This window comes from Schistocerca cancellata, chromosome 11, assembly GCF_023864275.1.
Source record: "Schistocerca cancellata isolate TAMUIC-IGC-003103 chromosome 11, iqSchCanc2.1, whole genome shotgun sequence".
Lineage (NCBI taxonomy): Eukaryota > Metazoa > Arthropoda > Insecta > Orthoptera > Acrididae > Schistocerca > Schistocerca cancellata.
The window spans coordinates 14,628,504-14,650,076 of record NC_064636.1 but is presented as its reverse complement, the minus strand read 5'-3'; the positions used below and the strand labels follow the sequence as shown (position 1 = coordinate 14,650,076).

General features: G+C 44.6%; 1 protein-coding gene across 1 annotated transcript in view; it reads right to left on the bottom strand.

Annotated features, from left to right (window-relative positions):
* The window catches only part of LOC126108823 (5'-AMP-activated protein kinase subunit gamma-2), a 1,182,277-nt gene that overhangs the window by 33,147 nt on the left and 1,127,557 nt on the right, over positions 1-21,573 (bottom strand). The window contains exon 12 of the mRNA XM_049914186.1: positions 7,557-7,709. Coding sequence (XP_049770143.1) covers positions 7,557-7,709 — 153 coding nt within the window. The remainder of the gene's footprint in view (positions 1-7,556; positions 7,710-21,573) is intronic.

The following is a 21,573-nucleotide window of genomic DNA, read 5'->3' as shown; positions in this document are numbered from 1 at the left end:
CTCACTCTTACAGAACTCACTCTTACAGAACTCACTCTTACAGAACTCACTCTTACAGAACTCACTCTTACAGAACTCACTCTTACAGAACTCACTCTTACAGAACTCACTCTTACAGAACTCACTCTTACAGAACTCACTCTTACAGAACTCACTCTTACAGAACTCACTCTTACAGAACTCACTCTTACAGAAGCTGTCATTTTTTTAGAAACTGCAATTCAGTCTTGTCACGAGATGATCTGAACACTCTACACAGCAACTCGTCAGAGTACAACTGAACAGTCCAGGAGGTGTGCTCACAATGTCACTTAGTGTATATCTGATTAAAGACACCGAGCAGCACCTCAGGTGAAAACTAACCTCGTCTAGCACCCTTACCCTGGTACGAACTAACCAGCAGTCTAGGACAATGGATACATTCAGTGGACAGGGTCTCCCATTCCAACCAGTTCTCGTGGCCTGTTCACTTATACTTCAACAAGGTACTATTTAAAAATACCCAGGTCATCTGTGGATTACTTGCTAAGAAGTCAAAATTGCTTATGATACTGTTTCTGTAACATGTAATGAACAATGAACTTGTTTACCAGACAGTAATGTGGTAAGACCAATTTGTGAACTCAAAATGAGTTTGCTCGCATTACTACAGTACTACAATGTGTGTTCATTCACATTATCAATAGAGAAACCACACGCTCACTTTCTTGTAATATGAGAAATTCTTATTTCAGGAAAAAAACATTCTGTGGCATTGCAATTCTGCAGTTTAATTTCTCTATTTTACATCTAAATGCAGATGAAACAATATATCAATACAGCTGTCATTGAGAGCCACGTCCAGCTGTTTGGTGTGTGTGGAATTACGTAAAACATGACATATACACTCTGCTGCAGAATGGCTTACTGCCACTGCAGAAGTACAAATAATTTCAGGATGACTGTGGTCTGGCCAGTTTGCCATTGAAGGTTGTCCTTGGTGGAAACTTAACTTGCAGTTCATGCAAGTCTATCAAGTGCCACTCCTAGGAATTTTGGGGTATCTCAGTGTCATATTTCGACACTGGACTGTATAGTATTTAATTTTTGACTAGCTTCCCTGTTCCTCAAATGAAAAGTACGCACACTTGTGTCTGTGAGGGATCTGGTTTAACTTGGTTTGTGTTGTTGTATCGTGGTTTAAGGGAATACGTGAGGCTGTTCTGGTCTGATTCAAAATCTGTCCTCTGGGTGGCTCAAGCTAGGCCATCGGTCCGTGCTGGGTGCCATCGGTTGGTCATTTGTAGACACAGACTTTGCGAAAACAACAAAGCGCGAAAAATAAAGCGAAATTACGGTTTTTTTAGTGCAGTAACGCCAGATCGGAGGTTTATTGCGAGATACTGCCAAATTTGTAATTCTGTCATATAAAAATGCTGTAAACCTGAAAACGGCAGGATACTAACATTCGTAACTGACAGTTTAATTTGCTCAAGGCTGAAGTTTATGATTGATCTTAAAATGGCATCCATTTATTACGTAACTATCTTTGATGTGAGCGTGAAAACAATACCGACACTGCCCAAAAATACCAAATTTGGCAAACTACATGGTGTAAAAAAGATCTGAGGATGGTCTTTACGGACTGAAACCGGTCATCGTCTAAAGAATTGATATTGTGATCAGACTGGAATAAAAAACATTTAAAACTACAATACGTAATGTGGCATAAATACCGCGGAATTTGGCTAAAAAACCAACACCGAATTTGGTAAACAAATATGACTGAATTTCGCTAAAAAACGTGCCTGGCAAAAACCGCTGAGTTTCGCAAAAAATTACTTTTAAAAAAGTAACATCGAATCTTGCAAATAAATAATACCGAACGGACAAAAAAATTTGACGAAAGGAAACAACGAATTTGAGGAAAAGAATAACACTGAAATTGGCGAAAAAAATTCACGAATTTGACGAAAAAGTAAACTGAATTCGTCAAAAAAACACTGAATTTGGATAAAAATGGCAGCGACTGTCAAAAAATAACACAGAATTTGGCAAAAAATTACCCTGGATTTGGTAAACAGCACCAAATTTGGCAAAAGCAATGAATTTGACAAAAAAACACTAATTTGGACGACGTAGTGTGTAATTTGTGATTGTAGCATGTTGAATGATACTCTCTTAAGCAGATGATGATTGATTATTTTTACCACAGATCATCTTACAATCATATAAATTGTAATAATGTTAACACAGACTTATTACACCCAACACTTCGATGCATCAAATAATTAATTATAATTATTTCCTTTTATTGGAGTTACGTTATCGTGCAGATGCGTTATTGCACACCAAAGCAAAAACAATGTATGAACATAATATGTTTTTGTTCTTGGGTTGAAACCTTGGGGTTTGAATGTATGTATAGTTCTTAGCAACACACTGGACTGTTAATTTTCGTTGCATGAAGTACATTTAGGCCTAGTTACAGCTTTCTCTGTAATGGCGCCTACGTGAAAAAAATTACATACTACACATTTTTGCCCAATACGGCAAAATTTGCACCAGAAAATGAAAGTAATGACGGAGATACTTTAATACTTGCATAAATGCATAAATTGAACAAGTTATCTTAATTGAACAAGTTATCCTAATAATATCTCGCTGCAAGGGCCGTAATTACCAATTACAGTTTTACCCACCGTAATGGCGGACAAGAATTGGGTAAGATTGTAACTAATAAAAATTTCAAAAACTGCCGGAAAGGGCACAATTCTTCTGTAAATAAAATATAGTTTCAATAATAACAAACAACATTTTGTATTCTGAAAGAATTCAGATAAATAAACAGTTATTACACTTATTACAGACCTCTCAATATGGAAAGTAGGAAGAGTGCGTATTCCTAGGTCAGAGGTGCTACTAGACGATGTACAACACTGTACATCATCCCAAACAAGTGAAAATTAGCGATGTACACTTTGTCTTCTTTAATCTTTGTCCTTTTCAGTCGATTCTCTTCACATGAAAAAAATGTTTTCACAAATTACAGAAAAAATATTAAGTCCTTTTTCCAAGTATATTCGCAAGGAAAAATACGCCAGGAGACCGCACAGGGAGAAGATGAATTTGGTGAAAATTACTCTGAATTTAGCAAGAAACAACACGAAGTAATTTGGCACAAAACTATACTGACAAAAGTTAACACCGAACTTGGCATTAGAATACAACGATTTTTTCCTGTCCCTAGTCGTTTGTGTATATTTTGAACGAACTGGAACCAGCACACTTCCCTGCAGAAAGTCGTGTTCTCTCTCTCTCTCTCTCTCTCTCTCTCTCTCTCTCTCTCTCTCTGATCACATGGCAATGGCCATTTTTCCAATATTTGGCAAATTCTTTGTATTTACCATGACCATTGCAAATAACTTTTTTGACCAGAAGCAAATAAGAAAGGTATCCAGCAAATGATGTTCAGCTACCAGGTGGACATTAGTAAGCACGATTCACTTTCTTGTACCTCTGATCATTTCAAATATATGAAGAGCAATAATGTCTTTTTAAATAGCTCCCCGCATATTTTTTATTTGGTAACCCACTACTTCTCCTCAAGATCTGTTCGAAAACATATCACATGTAAATGTGACAATATTAAGAAACACGAAACGAGAGTTTGCCTGTCTTGTTGTAACACCCGGGATGTTGTACCTCGTCGGTCTACTTGCCGGAGCTGACAGTAAAGAAATGGAAACACAAGGGTTACATTATTGCAAGTACTGTTGAGCAAATTTACATTCTCAACTGACGAGTAGCATTTGTACATCCTCCTGGTTGGTGTACATTGTACTCACAGAAACTTTCAACTTAATGCTGTTGGCTATCACATGCATGCATTTTCCTCGTGTTTCCGTGTGTTTACTGTCAACTCCAACAAGTGGACAAGTTACGTTGCCCTCGGAAACTGCACATGTGCTCGTACAAGAGAGGTAAACACAATTTCGTGTTACGTTTTTCATAACGCAATGTTTACATAGTTGACAGTGGTAAGTTTTTCAACATGTCTTTATGAGAGGAAGTGAATTAGTAAATAAAAAATAAAAAAGGAATACTGCTGTTCATATCTTCGTTATGAACGGTGTTATAACGAAGGCAATCATGTTTATTAATGTCCTCCTGGCTGGTCAACAATGTGTGTTTCCCACGCCTTTTTCTCATTTTGCTTCTGGACAAAAAGTCATCCTGCGTGGTCAACATAAGTGGGACATCCTGCATATTACACTCCTGGAAATGGAAAAAAGAACACATTGACACCGGTGTGTCAGACCCACCATACTTGCTCCGGACACTGCGAGAGGGCTGTACAAGCAATGATCACACGCACGGCACAGCGGACACACCAGGAACCGCGGTGTTGGCCGTCGAATGGCGCTAGCTGCGCAGCATTTGTGCACCGCCGCCGTCAGTGTCAGCCAGTTTGCCGTGGCATACGGAGCTCCATCGCAGTCTTTGACACTGGTAGCATGCCGCGACAGCGTGGACGTGAACCGTATGTGCAGTTGACGGGCTTTGAGCGAGGGCGTATAGTGGGCATGCGGGAGGCCGGGTGGACGTACCGCCGAATTGCTCAACACGTGGGGAGTGAGGTCTCCACAGTACATCGATGTTGTCGCCAGTGGTCGGCGGAAGGTGCACGTGCCCGTCGACCTGGGACCGGACCGCAGCGACGCACGGATGCACGCCGAGACCGTAGGATCCTACGCAGTGCCGTAGGGGGCCGCACCGCCACTTCCCAGCAAATTAGGGGCACTGTTGCTCCTGGGGTATCGGCGAGGACCATTCGCAACCGTCTCCATGAAGCTGGGCTACGGTCCCGCACACCGTTAGGCCGTCTTCAGCTCACGCCCCAACATCGTGCAGCCCGCCTCCAGTGGTGTCGCGACAGGCGTGAATGGAGGGACGAATGGAGACGTGTCGTCTTCAGCGATGGGAGTCGCTTCTGCCTTGGTGCCAATGATGGTCGTATGCGTGTTTGGCGCCGTGCAGGTGAGCTCCACAATCAGGACTGCATACGACCGAGGCACACAGGGCCAACACCCGGCATCATGGTGTGGGGAGCGATCTCCTACACTGGCCGTACACCACTGGTGATCGTCGAGGGGACACTGAATAGTGCGCCGTACATCCAAACTGTCATCGAACCCATCGTTCTACCATTCCTAGACCGGCAAGGGAACTTGCTGTTCCAACAGGACAATGCACGTCCGCATGTATCCCGTGTCACCCAACGTGCTCTAGAAGGTGTAAGTCAACTACCCTGGCCAGCAAGATCTCCAGATCTGTCCCCCATTGAGCATGTTTGGGACTGGATGAAGCGTCGTCTCACGCGGTCTGCACGTCCAGCACGAACGCTGGTCCAACTGAGGCGCCAGGTGGAAATGGCATGGCAAGCCGTTCCACAGGACTACATCCAGCATCTCTACGATCGTCTCCATGGGAGAATAGCAGCCTGCATTGCTGCGAAAGGTGGATATACACTGTACTAGTGGCGACATTGTGCATGCTCTGTTGCCTGTGTCTATGTGCCTGTGGTTCTGTCAGTGTGATCATGTGATGTATCTGACCCCAGGAATGTGTCAATAAAGTTTCCCCTTCCTGGGACAATGAATTCACGGTGTTCTTATTTCAATTTCCAGGAGTGTACAAAGAGGATACCGGCATTCAACCAGCATCCTCTCCTTGCTTCCCACGGTAAAAGCCTGCTGTGACAACGAGACACGACAAAATTACCTCCAGAGGTTTTCCAGATGCATCGACTGCAAGACCACCTGATCTGAATACACGTGACTCCTGGCCCTCTCAATATGTGAAAAAAAATGAGTTTGCCAGCCACACGTTCGGTCTCTACCTGATCTGAAGGGAAGTACACAGTAACACATTGCTCAGATCCCACCATAACTGCTCCTAGAACTATCGGTCATATCACTTTCCCGATGGGGCATATTGTCGAAGTCTCCACTGCTCATACTAAGCAAATTGTAAAAGGGACAGTTAATAATAAAATCAACATTATGTCTTCCTCAATTGTTGGACTTTTTCTGCTCACGTCCCAGTCCTAATTCATACATACGGGAACATTGCTGTACCTCTTTCTCGCATTCACAGCGCCAGATTTGCACCTGGTGGCCGAAATTGGAAATATTTTTCCCCCCAGTGTAAACTGGTTTGTTTACACTGGGGAAAAAATACTTCCAATTTCGGCCACCAGGTGCAAATCTGGCGCTGTGAATGCGAGAAAGACGTACAGCGATGTTCCCATTTAGGACTGGGACGTCAGCAGAAAAAGTCAAACAATATATATATATGACCTAGTAGATAGTGTCGGAAGTTCCATGCGGCTTTTCGCGGATGATGCTGTAGTATACAGAGAAGTTGCAGCATTAGAAAATTGCAGAGAAATGTACGAAGATCTGCAGCGGATAGGCACTTGGTGCAGGGAGTGGCAACTGACCCTTAACGTAGACAAATGCAATGTATTGCGAATAGATAGAAAGAACGATCCTTTATTGTATGATAGCGGAACAAACACTGGTAGCAGTTACTTCTGTAAAATATCTGGGAGTATGCGTGCGGAACGATTTGAAGTGGAATGATCGTATAAAATTCATTGTTGGTAAGGCGGGTACCAGGTTGAGATTCATTGGGAGAGTCCTCAGAAAATGTAGTCCATCAACAAAGGAGGTGGCTTACAAAACACTCGTTCGACCTATACTCGAGTATTGCTCATCAGTGTGGGATCCGTATCAGGTCAGGTTGACAGAGGAGATAGCGAAGATCCAAAGAAGAGCGGCGCATTTCGTCACAGGGTTATTTGGTAACCGTGATAGCGTTACGGACATGTTTAGCAAACTCGAGTGGCAGACTCTGCAACAGAGGTGCTCTGCATCGCGGTGTAGCTCGCTATCCAGGTTTCGAGAGGGTGCGTTTCTGGATGAGGTATCGAATATATTGCTTCCCCCCTACTTATACCTCCCGAGGAGATCACGAGTGTAAAATTAGAGAGATTCGAGCGCGCACGGAGGCTTTCCGGCAGTCGTTCTTCCCGCGAACTATACGCGAGTGGAACAGGAAAGGGAGGTAATGACAGGAGCACGTAAAGTGTCCTCCGCTACACACCGTTGGGTGGCTTGCGGAGCATGGACGTAGATGTAGATGTAGACGCAATAGAATATGTAGCGAGTTTCGCTGCCATACGATAATCGAAGCCCGCACTGGATCCCTGTGAGTAGCTGTACTTCAATTATAACCGCTCGGTTTTGGCTGGTTGGTTGGTTTGGGGGATTGGAACCAAACAGCGAAGTCATCCGTTTCTTCGGATTAGGGAAGTGTGGGGAAGGAAATACCCCTTCAAAGGGACCATCCCGGCATCTGCCCGAAGCGATTTAGGGAAATCACGGAAAACCCAAATCAGGGTGGCCGGACGTGGGTTTGAACCGTCGTCCTCCCGAATGCGAGTCCAGTGTGCTAACCAGGTACTTGGCGATAAACAATAAACGCCCGGGGCGTAGGACTGTCCGACTCACCCCTCCAGGTGTCGAGCTTATGCTCCTCCAGTTCGCCGATGGCGGCGGAGGGCGAGGTGTAGTACATCTGCAGGATCTTGATGAAGTCGGTGATGGTGAGCATCCCTACGAACTCCTGCCGCTTGCTGTCCCACAGCGGGGCTGCGCGCACGCCTGCAACACACACATTTTTTGGTGGTGGAGCTTCCTGTGGGACCAAACTGCTGAGATCATCGGTCCCAAGTCTTACACACTACGTAACCTAACTTAAACTAACTTATTCTAAGGACAACACGAACACACCCATGCCCGAGAGAGGACTCGAACTTCCGACGGGGGCAGCCGCGCGAACCGTGACAAGGTGCCTCAGACCGAGCGTCTATGCCGCGCGGCGGCAACCGAGAGAGAAACCAGAAAACGTCACACACAGGTGCTGCATATTTCAGCAATTTATTAATTTTTTGGTAATTCTCAGCCCAGATTTTTGTTGTGTGCCTCGCGAAATAAGTAGGGTGTTCATCTGTCGAACGTCCAAGTTTCGTGTACCGGGTCATCAAAAAGTCAGTACAAATTTGTAAACTGAATAAAGCACGGAATAATGTAGATAGAGAGGTACAAATTTACACACATGCTTGGAATGACATGGGGTTTCATTAGAACAAAAAAATACAAAAGTTCAAAAAATGTCCGACAGATGCCGCTTCATCTGATCAGAATAGCAATAATTAGTATAACAAAGTAATACAAAACAAAGATGATGTTCTTTACAGGAAATGTTCAATATGTCCACCATCATTCCTCAACATTAGCTGTAGTCGAGGAATAATGTTGTGAACAGCACTGTAAAGCATGTCCGGAGTTACGGTGAGGCATTGGCGTCGGATGTTGTCTTTCAGCATCCCTAGAGAAGTCGGTCGACCACGATACACTTGCGACTTCAGGTAACCCCAAAGGCAATAATCGCACGGACTGAGGTCTGGGGACCTGGGAGGCCAAGCATGACGAAAGCGGCGGCTGAGCACACGGTCATCACCAAAATACGCGAGCAAAAGATCTTTCACGCGTCTAGCAATATGGGGTGGAGCGCCATCCTGCATAAATATCGTACGTTCCAGCAGGTGTTTATCAGCCAGGCTGGGGATGATGCGATTCTGTAACATCTCGGCGTACCTCTAACCTGTCACGGTAGCAGTTGCGCCATCTGTCGGACATTTTGTGAACTTTGCTTTTTTTTGTTCTAATAAAACCCCATGTCATTCCAAGCATGTGTGTCAAATTTAACCTCTCTATCTACATTACTCCGTGGTTTCTTAACTTTCCAAATTTATACTGACTTTTTGATCACCCGGTATTTAAATGACTTGACTGAAAATGATCTAAGGTGGAAACTACAATCGTTGAAGTCGTAATAAATAGCACAACGTTTGCAAAAACGACGTAAGTTTTTAAAAAAAAATTCAACGAGACGGTAATCCACTAAGAAACACAGTTTTCCAGTTATATGCGTAATTCGATTGCACTGGTTATTACTGGAACCATTTAAATCAGTATTATAATTTAATGTTATTGTTCTTTGAAAACAAATGTTTTAAGTTTTACACGGCGATTTTGGTGCAGTAAAATTCAAAAGCGAAGGTAATATCACTATTTGTGCGAGTTCAGCGTGTTATTACAGTTTCATGTAAGATGAGGCTTCAAAATCTAACACTTGGATTTTATCCTAGGTCAACAAGTTGTAACAGAGTCTATAATGCATTACGTACGCTGTGCTTTCCAAGCTTTTCACCATTATACAAGGGTCGTTCAAATGAGTAATGCCCCACATTTTTTCTAAAAAGCTATTAATAGACAAACATCATCGTTGGTGCTTCACATTTGATGTTCGTTTTGTGCGCCGGTGAAGTTTCGAACCGTTCCGGCAGATGGCAGAGCCGTAGTACAGAGTCAAAATGGCGTCTACATACGACTCACGTTGCAAGCAGCATCCTCTTACTGAATTCTCGCGTGTAGAAAAGGAACGATGGTGAACATCCATAAATATCTGCGTGCAGTGTGTGGCGATGCTGTGGTCGATAGGAGTATAGTTGGACGCCCTGTCACAACCACTGCTCTAGACATGCCGAGTCGTGCGGACGCCATTATTCGTGCCGACCGGCGCATCACAACTCGACAACTGGCTCTACAGTTGTCGGTCAGCACTGGAAGTGCGTCTGCAGTGATCGAGACTCTCTGATACTCCAAGAGGTGCTCACGATGGGTTCCACGAATGCTCACAGCGGACCACAAGATTTCAAAGAAAGGCCATTCCATCTGAAGTGTTTGAGCGTGAGGCCGACAGAGGACTTTCTGTCACAGACCATTGTTGTTGCGGTCTTCAGTCCTGAGACTGGTTTGATGCAGCTCTCCATGCTACTCTATCCTGTGCAAGCTTCTTCATCTCCCAGTAAATACTGCAACCTGCATCCTTCTGAATCTGCTTAGTGTATTCATCTCTTGGCCTCCCTCTACGATTCTTACCCTCCACCCTGCCCTCCAGTACTAAATTGGTGATCCCTTGATGTCTCAGAACATGTCCTACCAACCGAGCTCTTCTTCTTGTCAACTTGTGCCACAAACTCCTCTTCTCCCCAATTCTATTCAATACCTCCTCATTAGTCATGTGATCAACCCATCTAATCTTCAGCATTCTTCTGTAGCACCACATTTCGAAAACTTCCATCGTCTTCTTGTCTAAACTATTTATCGTCCACGTTTCACTTCCATGCATGGCAACACTCCATACAAATACTTTCAGAAACGACTCCCTGACACTTAAAAATATACTCGATGTTAACAAATTTCTCTTCTTCAGAAACGCATTCCTTGCCATTGCCGGTCTACATTTCATATCTTCCCTACTTCGACCATCAGGTATTTTGCTCCCCAAATAGCCAAACTCCTTTACTACTTTATTTCCTAATCTAATACCCTCAGCATCACCCAACTTAATTCGACTACATTCCATTATCCTCGTTTTGCTTTTGTTGATGTTCATCTTATACCCTCCTTTCAAGACACAGTCCATTCCGTTCAACTGCTCTTCCAAGTCCTTTGCTGTCTCGGGCGAACATGGAAGCCAATCCTTCCCAGCGCCAATAAGTTTGTGATAGACCAACGCAATCGCCGTGTAATTACACTTTGCCTGGAGCCAACATTCGCCGCTAGACCTTCAGCGACGCTGCCTGTCCGTTGGCAGATGGCGAAGAGCTCGCGAATGACTTTCCCATCGAGTCCTTTCAGGACATTACACCCTGTCTGATAACTGCGCCTTGATGTGGTACGGCTGTCTCCGACCTAACCTGTGGCATTCCAGCAGCAGAAAAACACGTTCAATGGAATACACGATTTCAACCTCTTCGTTCTGTACGCTAATCCTTTCTTCACGTTTCAACTGCGAAACTGATCGCTCTCGGGGTGATACGCTCTCAGCTGCGGCGCACTATTTATTTGGCACTACGTAGTCAGATTACGACGCCGTCTGTTGGCATCTTTTCGAACTATTTCTAGACCTGAGTATAACTTCTGTACAGGACTCTTACAGCTTGCACTTCGTTCAACGCGGCTACTGCTCTTACAATCCGAGATATCTAATTTTGAAATCAGGGACTTCCTCGCTGGGCATCCTGTATTTTCGTTCAAGGATGTATGAAAAAATATACCGAAAATTATTAAGGGCGTATCGAAAATTATTAAGGGTGTATCAAAAAGTATAATCTTATTTTAATAAAATCGTAACTTATGTTATCTGAGATGTTGTGAGCAGGCTGTTTAGGTTTTTATGTTGGTAACGTCACATAGCGCTCTGTATGAAAATCACTGACTGTGCTGTGTGCAGTCTGTGGCTGGTTCGACTCATTGTTGGAATATTCGCTATTGTAGTGTTGGGCAGTTGGATGTGAACAGCGCATAGCGTTGCGCAGTTGGAGGTGAGCCGCCAGCAGTGGTGGATGTGGGGAGCGAGATGGCGGAGTTTTGAGGCCGATGATCTGGACAGAGACAGTAAATGTGTAAGACTGGATGTCATGAACTGATATATGACTTTTGAACACTATTAAGGTAAATACATTGTTTGTCCTCTATCAAAATCTTTCATTTGCTAAGTATGCCTACCAGTAGTTAGTGCCTTCAGTAGTTAGAATCTTTTATTCAGCTGGCAGTATTGGCGCTCGCTGTATTGCAGTAGTTCGAGTAACTAAAATTTTTGTGAGGTAAGTGATTCATGAAAGGTATATATAGGTTATTGTTAGTCAGGGCCATTATTTTGTAGGGATTATTGAAAGATTGCGTTGCGCTAAAAATATTGTGTGTCAGTTTAGTGTTGATCAGAATAACTAAAGAGAGAAATGTCTGGGTACTTTCAGTTTTGCTCATGTGTTTAAAAATCAAATATCGTAAGGGGTTTCATATGTATGAAACGTCCCCTTTGGACAATTATGAATTACTGTGCTCGTAAACCTCTTACGATATTTGATTTCCAAACAGATGAGGAAAACTGAACGTACTCAGACATTTCTCTCTTTACTTATTCTGATCATCACTAAGCTGACACACAATATTTTTAGCGCAACGCAATCTGACTTTCAATAATCCCTACAAGAGAATGGCCCTTACTAACAATAACCTATACCTTTCATGAATCACTTACCGCACAAAAATCTTCGTTACCCGAACTACTGCAATACAGCGAGCGCCACTACTGCCAGCTAAATAAAAGATTCAAACTACTGAAGGCACTAACTACTGATAGGCACAGTTAACAAATGAAAGATTCTGATAGAGAACAAACAATGTATTTACCTTAATAATATTCAAAAGTCATTATATATATATATATATATATATATATATATATATATATATATATATATATATATATGGTGTCTGTGTGTGTGTGTGTGTGTGTGTGTGTGTGTGTGTGTGTGTATGCGAGTGTATACCTGTCCTTCCACCCCCCCCCCCCCCCAAGGTAAGTCTTTCCGCTCCAGGGATTGGAATGACTCCTTAACCTCTCCCTAAAAACCCACATCCTTTCGTCTTTCCCTCTCCTTCCCTCTTTCCTGATGAAGCAACCGTGGGCTGCGAAAGCTTGAATTTTGTGTGTGTGTGTGTGTGTGTGTGTGTGTGTGCGTGTGTGTGCGTGTGTGTGTGTGTGTGCGTGTGTGTGTGCGCGCGCGTGTGTGTCTATCAAGCTGCCAGCGCTTTCGTTTGGTAAGTCACATCATCTTTGTTTTTAGATATATTTTTCCCACGTGAAATGTTTCCCTCTATATATATATCAGTTCATGATATCCAGTATTACAAATTTACTCTTTCTGACGGACACACGTCCAGATCGTCCGCTCTCAAAACTCCGCCATCTCTCTCCCCACATCCACCACTGCTGGCGGCTCACCTCCAACTGCGCAACGCTACGCACTGTTCACATCCAACTGCCGCTGCCCAACACTACAATAACATATACTCCAACAATGCAAACCCATGCGATTTTCATACAGAGCGCTACGTGGCGATACCAACATAAAAACCTAAACAGCATACTTACAATGTGCGTGAACAACGTACTATTGGAAAAACCAAATTCTGGAGTTTCACATGGGGCACCGCCACACTGCTAACCGGAAGTGCGGGAATTTTTAAATCAAAGGATTACTGAACGCTGGATCAGTCGCACTGGACCAAATGATTCAGCCTTACATTACTGTCCTCCAAGGTCATCGGACCTGACTATGTCATTATTTCTTGTGGGGGTTTATAAAAGACTCTGTTTGTGTGCTTTCGTTACCAACAACAAAGATGACCTGAGACATCGCATAACAGCAGCTGTGGAAGCTGTAATTCAAGACACACTCGATGCAGTTTGGGAACAATCTCAATACCGCACTCACGTATGTTGTGCATCTCTAGGGGGCATACTGAACACCAATGAGACGGTATGAAAAAAACTTTTTGAGATTCCCGTTCATAAAAAAAAAAGGAATTCATTCTTCTTTCTTCTCCTTTATCGTCGCCTTGTCCCACGTCACGTAGGCGTTGTTCTTCTGCATCCTTCTCCTCCATAGTACTCTATTCATTGCCTCTTCCTTCTTCCATCCTTTCTCCCTTAGGTTCCCGGATATCTTATCCTTCCACCTCATCTTCAACTGTTTCCGATATACTCTTCCGCTTTCCGTACCACCTTAGTCTGCTCTCTTGTATCTTTTTCCCCATGGGTCCCACTTTCACAGCTCCTCTAACAAATTCATTTCTAATCCTGTCCTTCCTTGCTACCCCACACATCCACCTCAGCATCCTCATTTCCGGCACTTCCTTTCCTGGGCTACTGTGATTGGCCACGTCTCTGCCCCGTATATCATAGCAGGCCTTACCACCGACTTGTACACTTTCCCTTTCAACCCAATGCTCACCTTTTTGTCGCACAATACTGCACTCATTTTCCTCCAGTTGTTCCAACCGCAATTTATTCGGTGTTGTATCTCGCTTTCCAGTCCTCTATCCCTCTGTACGTACGACCCCAGGTATTTAAATTTGCTCATCATCCTAGATCTTTCAAGACCTCATCTGCACATCCTTCAGTGGTAAATATTCTGACGAAATTCATTACATACGTTTATTAGTTTCAGAAATACAGACGTGCCAAATCGGATGATTCTTTTTGATACTCCCTGTACGATTCTACGAGCATGAATTTCGACGATAGTGTTCCGATACGTACCTTGAAATACTATACTTAGGTGTAAAGACGTCTTGTCCATTTGGTCACTAACGTTCTCGTCTATTTCGCCACTAACGTCATATCCAACCCGTATACACAGGGGTTGGTCAAACTATCACGTTGCCATCGCTAATATGGTGCACGAATTCCGTTGGCATTCGAAACAGCTTCAAATCGTCTCGGAATTGACAAATACAGGCCCTGTGCTGTTTTCAAGGGAATCGTATACCATTCTTCCTGAAAAACAGTGGCAAGTTCAGACGACGATAAATCAAGGTAGAGATGCAACTACGCGCCCTTCTGTCCGAAGTACGAGACTAGTTTCAAAAGTTCTCAGAATAACAACGACAGGTTAGCGCTAGTGATATTCACTGGACTGTTGCCTGTAAACACGTACCACGTCACTGCTCTTGGAATCGAGATTCGCGCAGTGATTAAGTACTTCGTAAAGTAAAGTTATGAAAGCGAAGAGCATTCGTGCGGATTTCCAGAATACACTGTGGGACTCTGATCCTTCATATTCAGCTGTTGCCAAGTGAACAGATAAATTTAAATTTGGTCGGGAGAGTTTAGGTGATGATCCGACTGCAGCCTACGTTGCCTCTGAAGTTGAGACAGTGTTTTCTTTTTTCGTCTCTTTCCTCTTGTCAGGCGCAACGCTAATGGCCAGGGAAAAGTTGACACGTTTCAGATATATCGAGTGTCAGAAGAGTCAACACGGGCAGCGAGACTGTGTGTGTGTGTGTGTGTGTGTGTGTGTGTGAGACCTTGTTCGCGGCCTCTGCCGGGAGATTGGCAGCCCTGCCCAGAGAAAACAAACACGAGTGCGCCGCTTCTTCGCTCAGACTAATGGCCGTCCGCGAAGAGAACAGTGGGCAGCGGTTCGCAGGGACCTAGCTGGCAGTCGGCTAACGGCGCGGGTTCCTACAAAACTGCGAAAGCAGCGACAGGCAAAAACAAATCCGCGAGTCTTAATTTTAAACCACGAACTAAGTCAGTGTACACAGCCACACCCAGTACTGGATGCCGCAACCTCAGACACGCACATTTCGAAGAACTTCGCCATGCTAGTCGGGGGCGGGACGGGAACCTCTCTAAAGCAGTTCCTGACGAAAGAAAGGTTTAAGTCGCTGTGTTATCGTTTTGATTAAAAAAAAAAAAAGAAAGAATCATAACAGAGGATACGTTACGAACCAGGTGGAATCGTTTCAATACCCGAAAATAGGGATATTTTATTTGTGTATCCGCCTCATTTCCGAGAAACAGACGACTATGTGATATTGATCAGTAGTTGATGTATGCGAGGAACCGCGATATTTATAATAATAATAATAATAATAATAATAATAATATTTATTATTATTGTTGTTGTTGTTGTTGTCGTCGTCTTGAATCCGAAGACTGGTTTGATGCAGCTCTCCATGCTACTCTATCCTGTGCAAGCCACTTGATCTCTGAGTAACTACTGCACCCTACATCCTTCTCAATCTGTTTAGTCTCCCACTACGATTTTTATCCTCCACACATCCCTTCCAATACTACACTACTGGCCGTTAAAATTGCTACACCACGAAGATGACGTGCTACAAACGCGGAAATTAACCGACAGGAAGAAGATGCTGTGATATGTAAATGATTAGCTTTTAAGAACATTCACACAAGGTTGGCGCCGGTGGCGACACCTACAACGTGCTGACATTAGGAAAGTTTCCAACCGATTTCTCATACACAAACAGCAGTTGACCGACGTTGCCTGGTGAAACGTTGATGTGATGCCTCGTGTAACGAGCAGTAATGCGTACCGTCACGTTTCCCACTTTGATAACGGTCGGAGGATTGTAGCCTATCGCGATTGCGGTTTATCCTCTCGCGACATTGCTGCTCGCGTCGGTCGAGATCCAGTTACTGTTAGCAGAATATGGAATCGGTGGGATCGGGAGGGTAATACGGAACGCCGCGCTGGATCCCAACGGCCTCGTATCACTAGCACTCGAGATGACAGGTATCATATCCGCACGGCTGTAACGGATCGTGCAGCCACGTCTCGATCCCCGAGTCAACAGACGGGGACGTTTGCAAGACGACAACCATCTGCACGAACAGTTCGACGACGTTTGCGGCAACACGGACTATCAGCTCGGAGACCATGGCTGCGGTTACCATTGACGCTACATCACAGACAGGAGCGCCTGCGATGGTGTACTCGACGACGAACCTGGGTGCACGGATTTTCGGTTGAATCCAGGTTCTGTTTACAGCATCACGATGGTCGCATCCGTGTTTGGCACACAGCGGTGAATGCACATTCGAAGCGCGTATTCGTCATCGCCATACTGGCGTATCACCCGGCGTGATGGTATGGGATGCCATCGGTTACATGTCTCGGTCACGTCTTGTTCGCATTGACGGCACTTTGAACAGTGGACGTTACATTTCAGATGTGTTACGACCCGTGGCTCTACCCTCGATTCGATCCCTGCGAAACCCTATATTTCAGCAGGATAATGCACGACCGCATGTTGCAGGTCCTGTACGGGCCTTTCTGGATACAGAAAATGTTCGACTGCTGCCCTAGCCAGCACATTCTCCAGATCTCTCACCAATTGAAACCGTCTGGTCAATGGTGGACGAGCAACAGGCTCGTCACAATACGCCAGTCACTACTCTCGGTGAACTGTGGTATCGTGTTGGAGCTGCACGGGCAGCTGTACCTGTACACGCCATCCGAGCTCTGTTTGACTCAATGCCCAGGCGTATGAAGGCCGTTATTACGACCAGAGGTGGTTGTTCTGGGTACTGATTTTTCAGGATCTATGCGCCCAAATTGCGTGAAAATGTGATCACGTGTCAGTTCTAGTATAATATATGTGTCCAATGAATACCCGTTTATCATCTGCATTTCTTCTTGGTGTAGCAATTTTAATGGCCAGTAGTGTAAATTGGTAATCCCTTGATGTCTCAAACTGTATCCTATCAACCAATCCCTTGTTCTAGTCAAGCTGTGCCACAAATTCGTCTCCCAATTCTATACAGTACCACCTCATTAATTACGTTATCTACTCATCTCATTTCCAGCACTTTCCTATACCACCACATTTCAAAAGCTTCAATTCTCTTCTCTTCCAGTTTATCATTCATACTTAATTTCCACATATGGCAACACTCCATACAAATACCTTTAGAAAAGACTTCCTGACATTAAAATATCTGCATCTACACGTTCCACAAACCTCCGTACGGCGCGTGGCGGAGGGTACCCTGTAACACAACTATTCGTTTACTTTCCTGCTCCGCTATGGTAAGGCGAGGGAAGGAAGACTAGTTATATACCTCCTTATGAGTACTAATTTCTCGTATCTTATATTCGTGGTCCTTACGCGAAATGTATGTTGCCTGCAGTAGAATCGTTCTGCAGTCAACTTCAAATGCCGGGTCTCCGGACTTTGTCAGTAGTGCTCTTCGAAATTGTCTTCTTCCCTCCAGGGATACTGTAATGACACATTCCGACGCAGAGACATACAATACCTTAAAGGCTGCGCCAAAGATTAAATTGAGAGGCATGTAGATTATAATCTTTGTTTTGTTCACATTGGATTGTCTTTTGTTTCATACTCCAAGAAGGAGCTAAGAGACACTTTTGATTGTTGCCTCGTGGAGGATGGACGTAATTTTTGGTGTCTGCGGAAAGGCAGCCATATTGTTAGTAATTATGGTTTGTGCGACGAGCAGAGCAAGTCTTATTGTCTTGTGAATAAAAAATAGTGAGAAGTATCGAAGTGTTACGAAAATTATTTAAAGCAACGTAGCATTGTATTCCTCGGTTTCCACCGTCTTCGTGAAGTGAACCGATGCCGACTTAGGAAGATACACACACGGTCAACAAAGAGAAGAACTTCGATGGCGACTGATGAATTAATATTGTGGCAGAAGGACTAATTTTACGTCTAAGGTGAGAACTCTGATTAAATCGACAATGACGTAGAATTCAAAATGTAATTAATCGGAATGGTAAATTATATTACAGGCATATTTCACGCAGCACTGTATTTGTCCGCATTCAAGCCGGTCAATACAATCCGTAAAAAAAAGCCTTTCAAAAATTCTAACGTTAAAAAACACAATAATTTGACAAATGTTTTTTTATTTATTTCGCCACACGAAATTGTCTTCTTCCCTACAGGGATACCCATTTGACGTCCCGAAGCATCTTCGTAACACTTGCATGCTGATCGAACTTAACGGTAACAAATCTAGACGCTCGCGTCGTAAGTGCTTCGGTGTCTTCCTTCAATCCCATCTGGTGCAGATCCCAAACACACTAAAGAATAGCTCGCACTAGCGTCCTATATGCGGATACATATACACTCCTGGAAATTGAAATAAGAACACCGTGAATTCATTGTCCCAGGAAGGGGAAACTTTATTGACACATTCCTGGGGACAGATACATCACATGACCACACTGACAGAACCACAGGCACATAGACACAGGCAACAGAGCATGCACAATGTCGGCACTAGTACAGTGTATATCCACCTTTCGCAGCAATGCAGGCTGCTATTCTCCCATGGAGACGATCGTAGAGATGCTGGATGTAGTCCTGTGGAACGGCTTGCCATGCCATTTCCACCTGGCGCCTCAGTTGGACCAGCGTTCGTGCTGGACGTGCAGACCGCGTGAGACGACGCTTCATCCAGTCCCAAACATGCTCAATGGGGGACAGATCCGGAGATCTTGCTGGCCAGGGTAGTTGACTTACACCTTCTAGAGCACGTTGGGTGGCACGGGATACATGCGGACGTGCATTGTCCTGTTGGAACAGCAAGTTCCCTTGCCGGTCTAGGAATGGTAGAACGATGGGTTCGATGACGGTTTGGATGTACCGTGCACTATTCAGTGTCCCCTCGACGATCACCAGTGGTCTACGGCCAGTGTAGGAGATCGCTCCCCACACCATGATGCCGGTTGTTGGCCCTGTGTGCCTCGGTCGTATGCAGTCCTGATTGTGGCGCTCACCTGCACGGCGCCAAACACGCATACGACCATCATTGGCAGCAAGGCAGAAGCGACTCTCATCGCTGAAGACGACACGTCTCCATTCGTCCCTCCATTCACGCCTGTCGCGACACCACTGGAGGCGGGCTGCACGATGTTGGGGCGTGAGCGGAAGACGGCCTAACGGTGTGCGGGACCGTAGCCCAGCTTCGTGGAGACGGTTGCGAATGGTCCTCGCCGATACCCCAGGAGCAACAGTGTCCCTAATTTGCTGGGAAGTGGCGGTGCGGTCCCCTACGGCACCGTGTGGGATCCTACGGTCTTGGCGTGCATCCGTGCGTCGCTGCGGTCCGGTCCCAGGTCGACGGGCACGTGCACCTTCCGCCGACCACTGGCGACAACATCGATGTACTGTGGAGACCTCACGCCCCACGTGTTGAGCAATTCGGCGGTACGTCCACCCGGCCTCCCGCATGCCCACTATACGCCCTCGCTCAAAGTCCGTCAACTGCACATACGGTTCACGTCCACGCTGTCGCGGCATGCTACCAGTGTTAAAGACTGCGATGGAGCTCCGTATGCCACGGCAAACTGGCTGACACTGACGGCGGCGGTGCACAAATGCTGCGCAGCTAGCGCCATTCGACGGCCAACACCACGGTTCCTGGTGTGTCCGCTGTGCCGTGCGTGTGATCATTGCTTGTACAGCCCTCTCGCAGTGTCCGGAGCAAGTATAGTGGGTCTGACACACCGGTGTCAATGTGTTCTTTTTTCCATTTCCAGGAGTGTATCTGATGTTAATTTTTCGTCTTCCGAAACACTTCTCTTTCCATTACCATTCTGCATTTTCTATCCCCTCTACTTAAGCCATCAACAGTTATTTTTGTTGCCTAAATAACAAAACTTAGCTACTACTTAAAGTGTCACGTTTCCTAACCCAAGTCCCTCAGCATGACCTGATTTAATCCGACTACATTGCAATATCCTTGCTACGCTTTTTTTCTCCCTGTACTTAAATTCGTACTCAAAATTTTTCTTTCGTTTCCTTTTGTGTTTGCACAACGTACAAATAACATAGGGGATAGGTTACAACTCCCTTCTCAAACACTGCTTCCCTTTCATGCCCCTCCAATCTTAACCGCCGTCTGGTATCCGTATAAGCTGTAAATAGCCTTTCGCTCCCTATATTTTACCTCTGATACCTTCAGAATTTCAAACAGTCAACATTATCAGAATCTTTCTGCAAGTGTACAAATGCTATAAACGTAAGTTTGCTATTCTTCTAAGGTAAGTCACATGTACCTACATTTCTCCAAAATCCAAACTGATCTTTCCCGACGTCGGCTTCTACCAGTTTTTCCATTCTTCTGTTACGAATTCGTGTTAGTAATTTGCAACCATGACTTATTAAACTGATAGTTCGGTAATTTTCGGTAATTTTTCCACCTGTCGGCACCTGCTTTCTTTTGGAAATGGAATTGTTATATTCTTCTTGAAGTCTGACGATTTTTCGCCTATCTACATCTACTTGGATACTCTGCAATTCACATTTAAGTGCCAGGCAGAGGATTCATCGAACCACCTTCACAATTCACTATTATTCCAGTCTCGTATAGGCCGCGGAAAGAATGAACACCTGTATCTTTCCGTACGAGCTCTGATTTCCCTTATTTTATCGTGGTGGTCGTTCCTTCCCATATAGCAGGAAAAAGTTGGTGATTGGAATTTCGTGAGAAGTTTCCGTCGCAACGAAAACCGCCTTTCTTTTAATGATGTCGACCCCAAATCCTGTATCATTTCTGTGACACTCTCTCCCATATTTCGCGATGATACAAAACGTGCTGCTTTTCTTTGAACTTTCTCGATGTACTCCATCAGTCCCATCTGGTAAGGATCCCACACCGCGCAGCAGTATTCTAAAAGAGGACGGACAAGCGTAGTGTAGGCAGTCTCCTTAGTGGGTCTCTTATATTTTTTAAGTGTCCTGCCAATGAAACGCAGTCTTTAGTTAGCCTTCCCCACGACATTTTCCATGTGTTCCTTCCAATTTAAGTTGTTCGTAATTGTAATACCTAGATATTTAGTTGAATTTACAGCTTTTAGATTAGACTGATTTATTGTGGAACCGAAGTTTAACGAGTTCCTTTTAGCACTCACGTGGATGACCTCACACTTTTCGTTATTTAGGGTCAACTGCCACTTTTCGCACCATTCAAATATCTTTTCTACATCGTTTTGCAGTTTCTTTTGATCTTCTCGTGACTTTATTAGTGGACAAACGACAGTGTCAT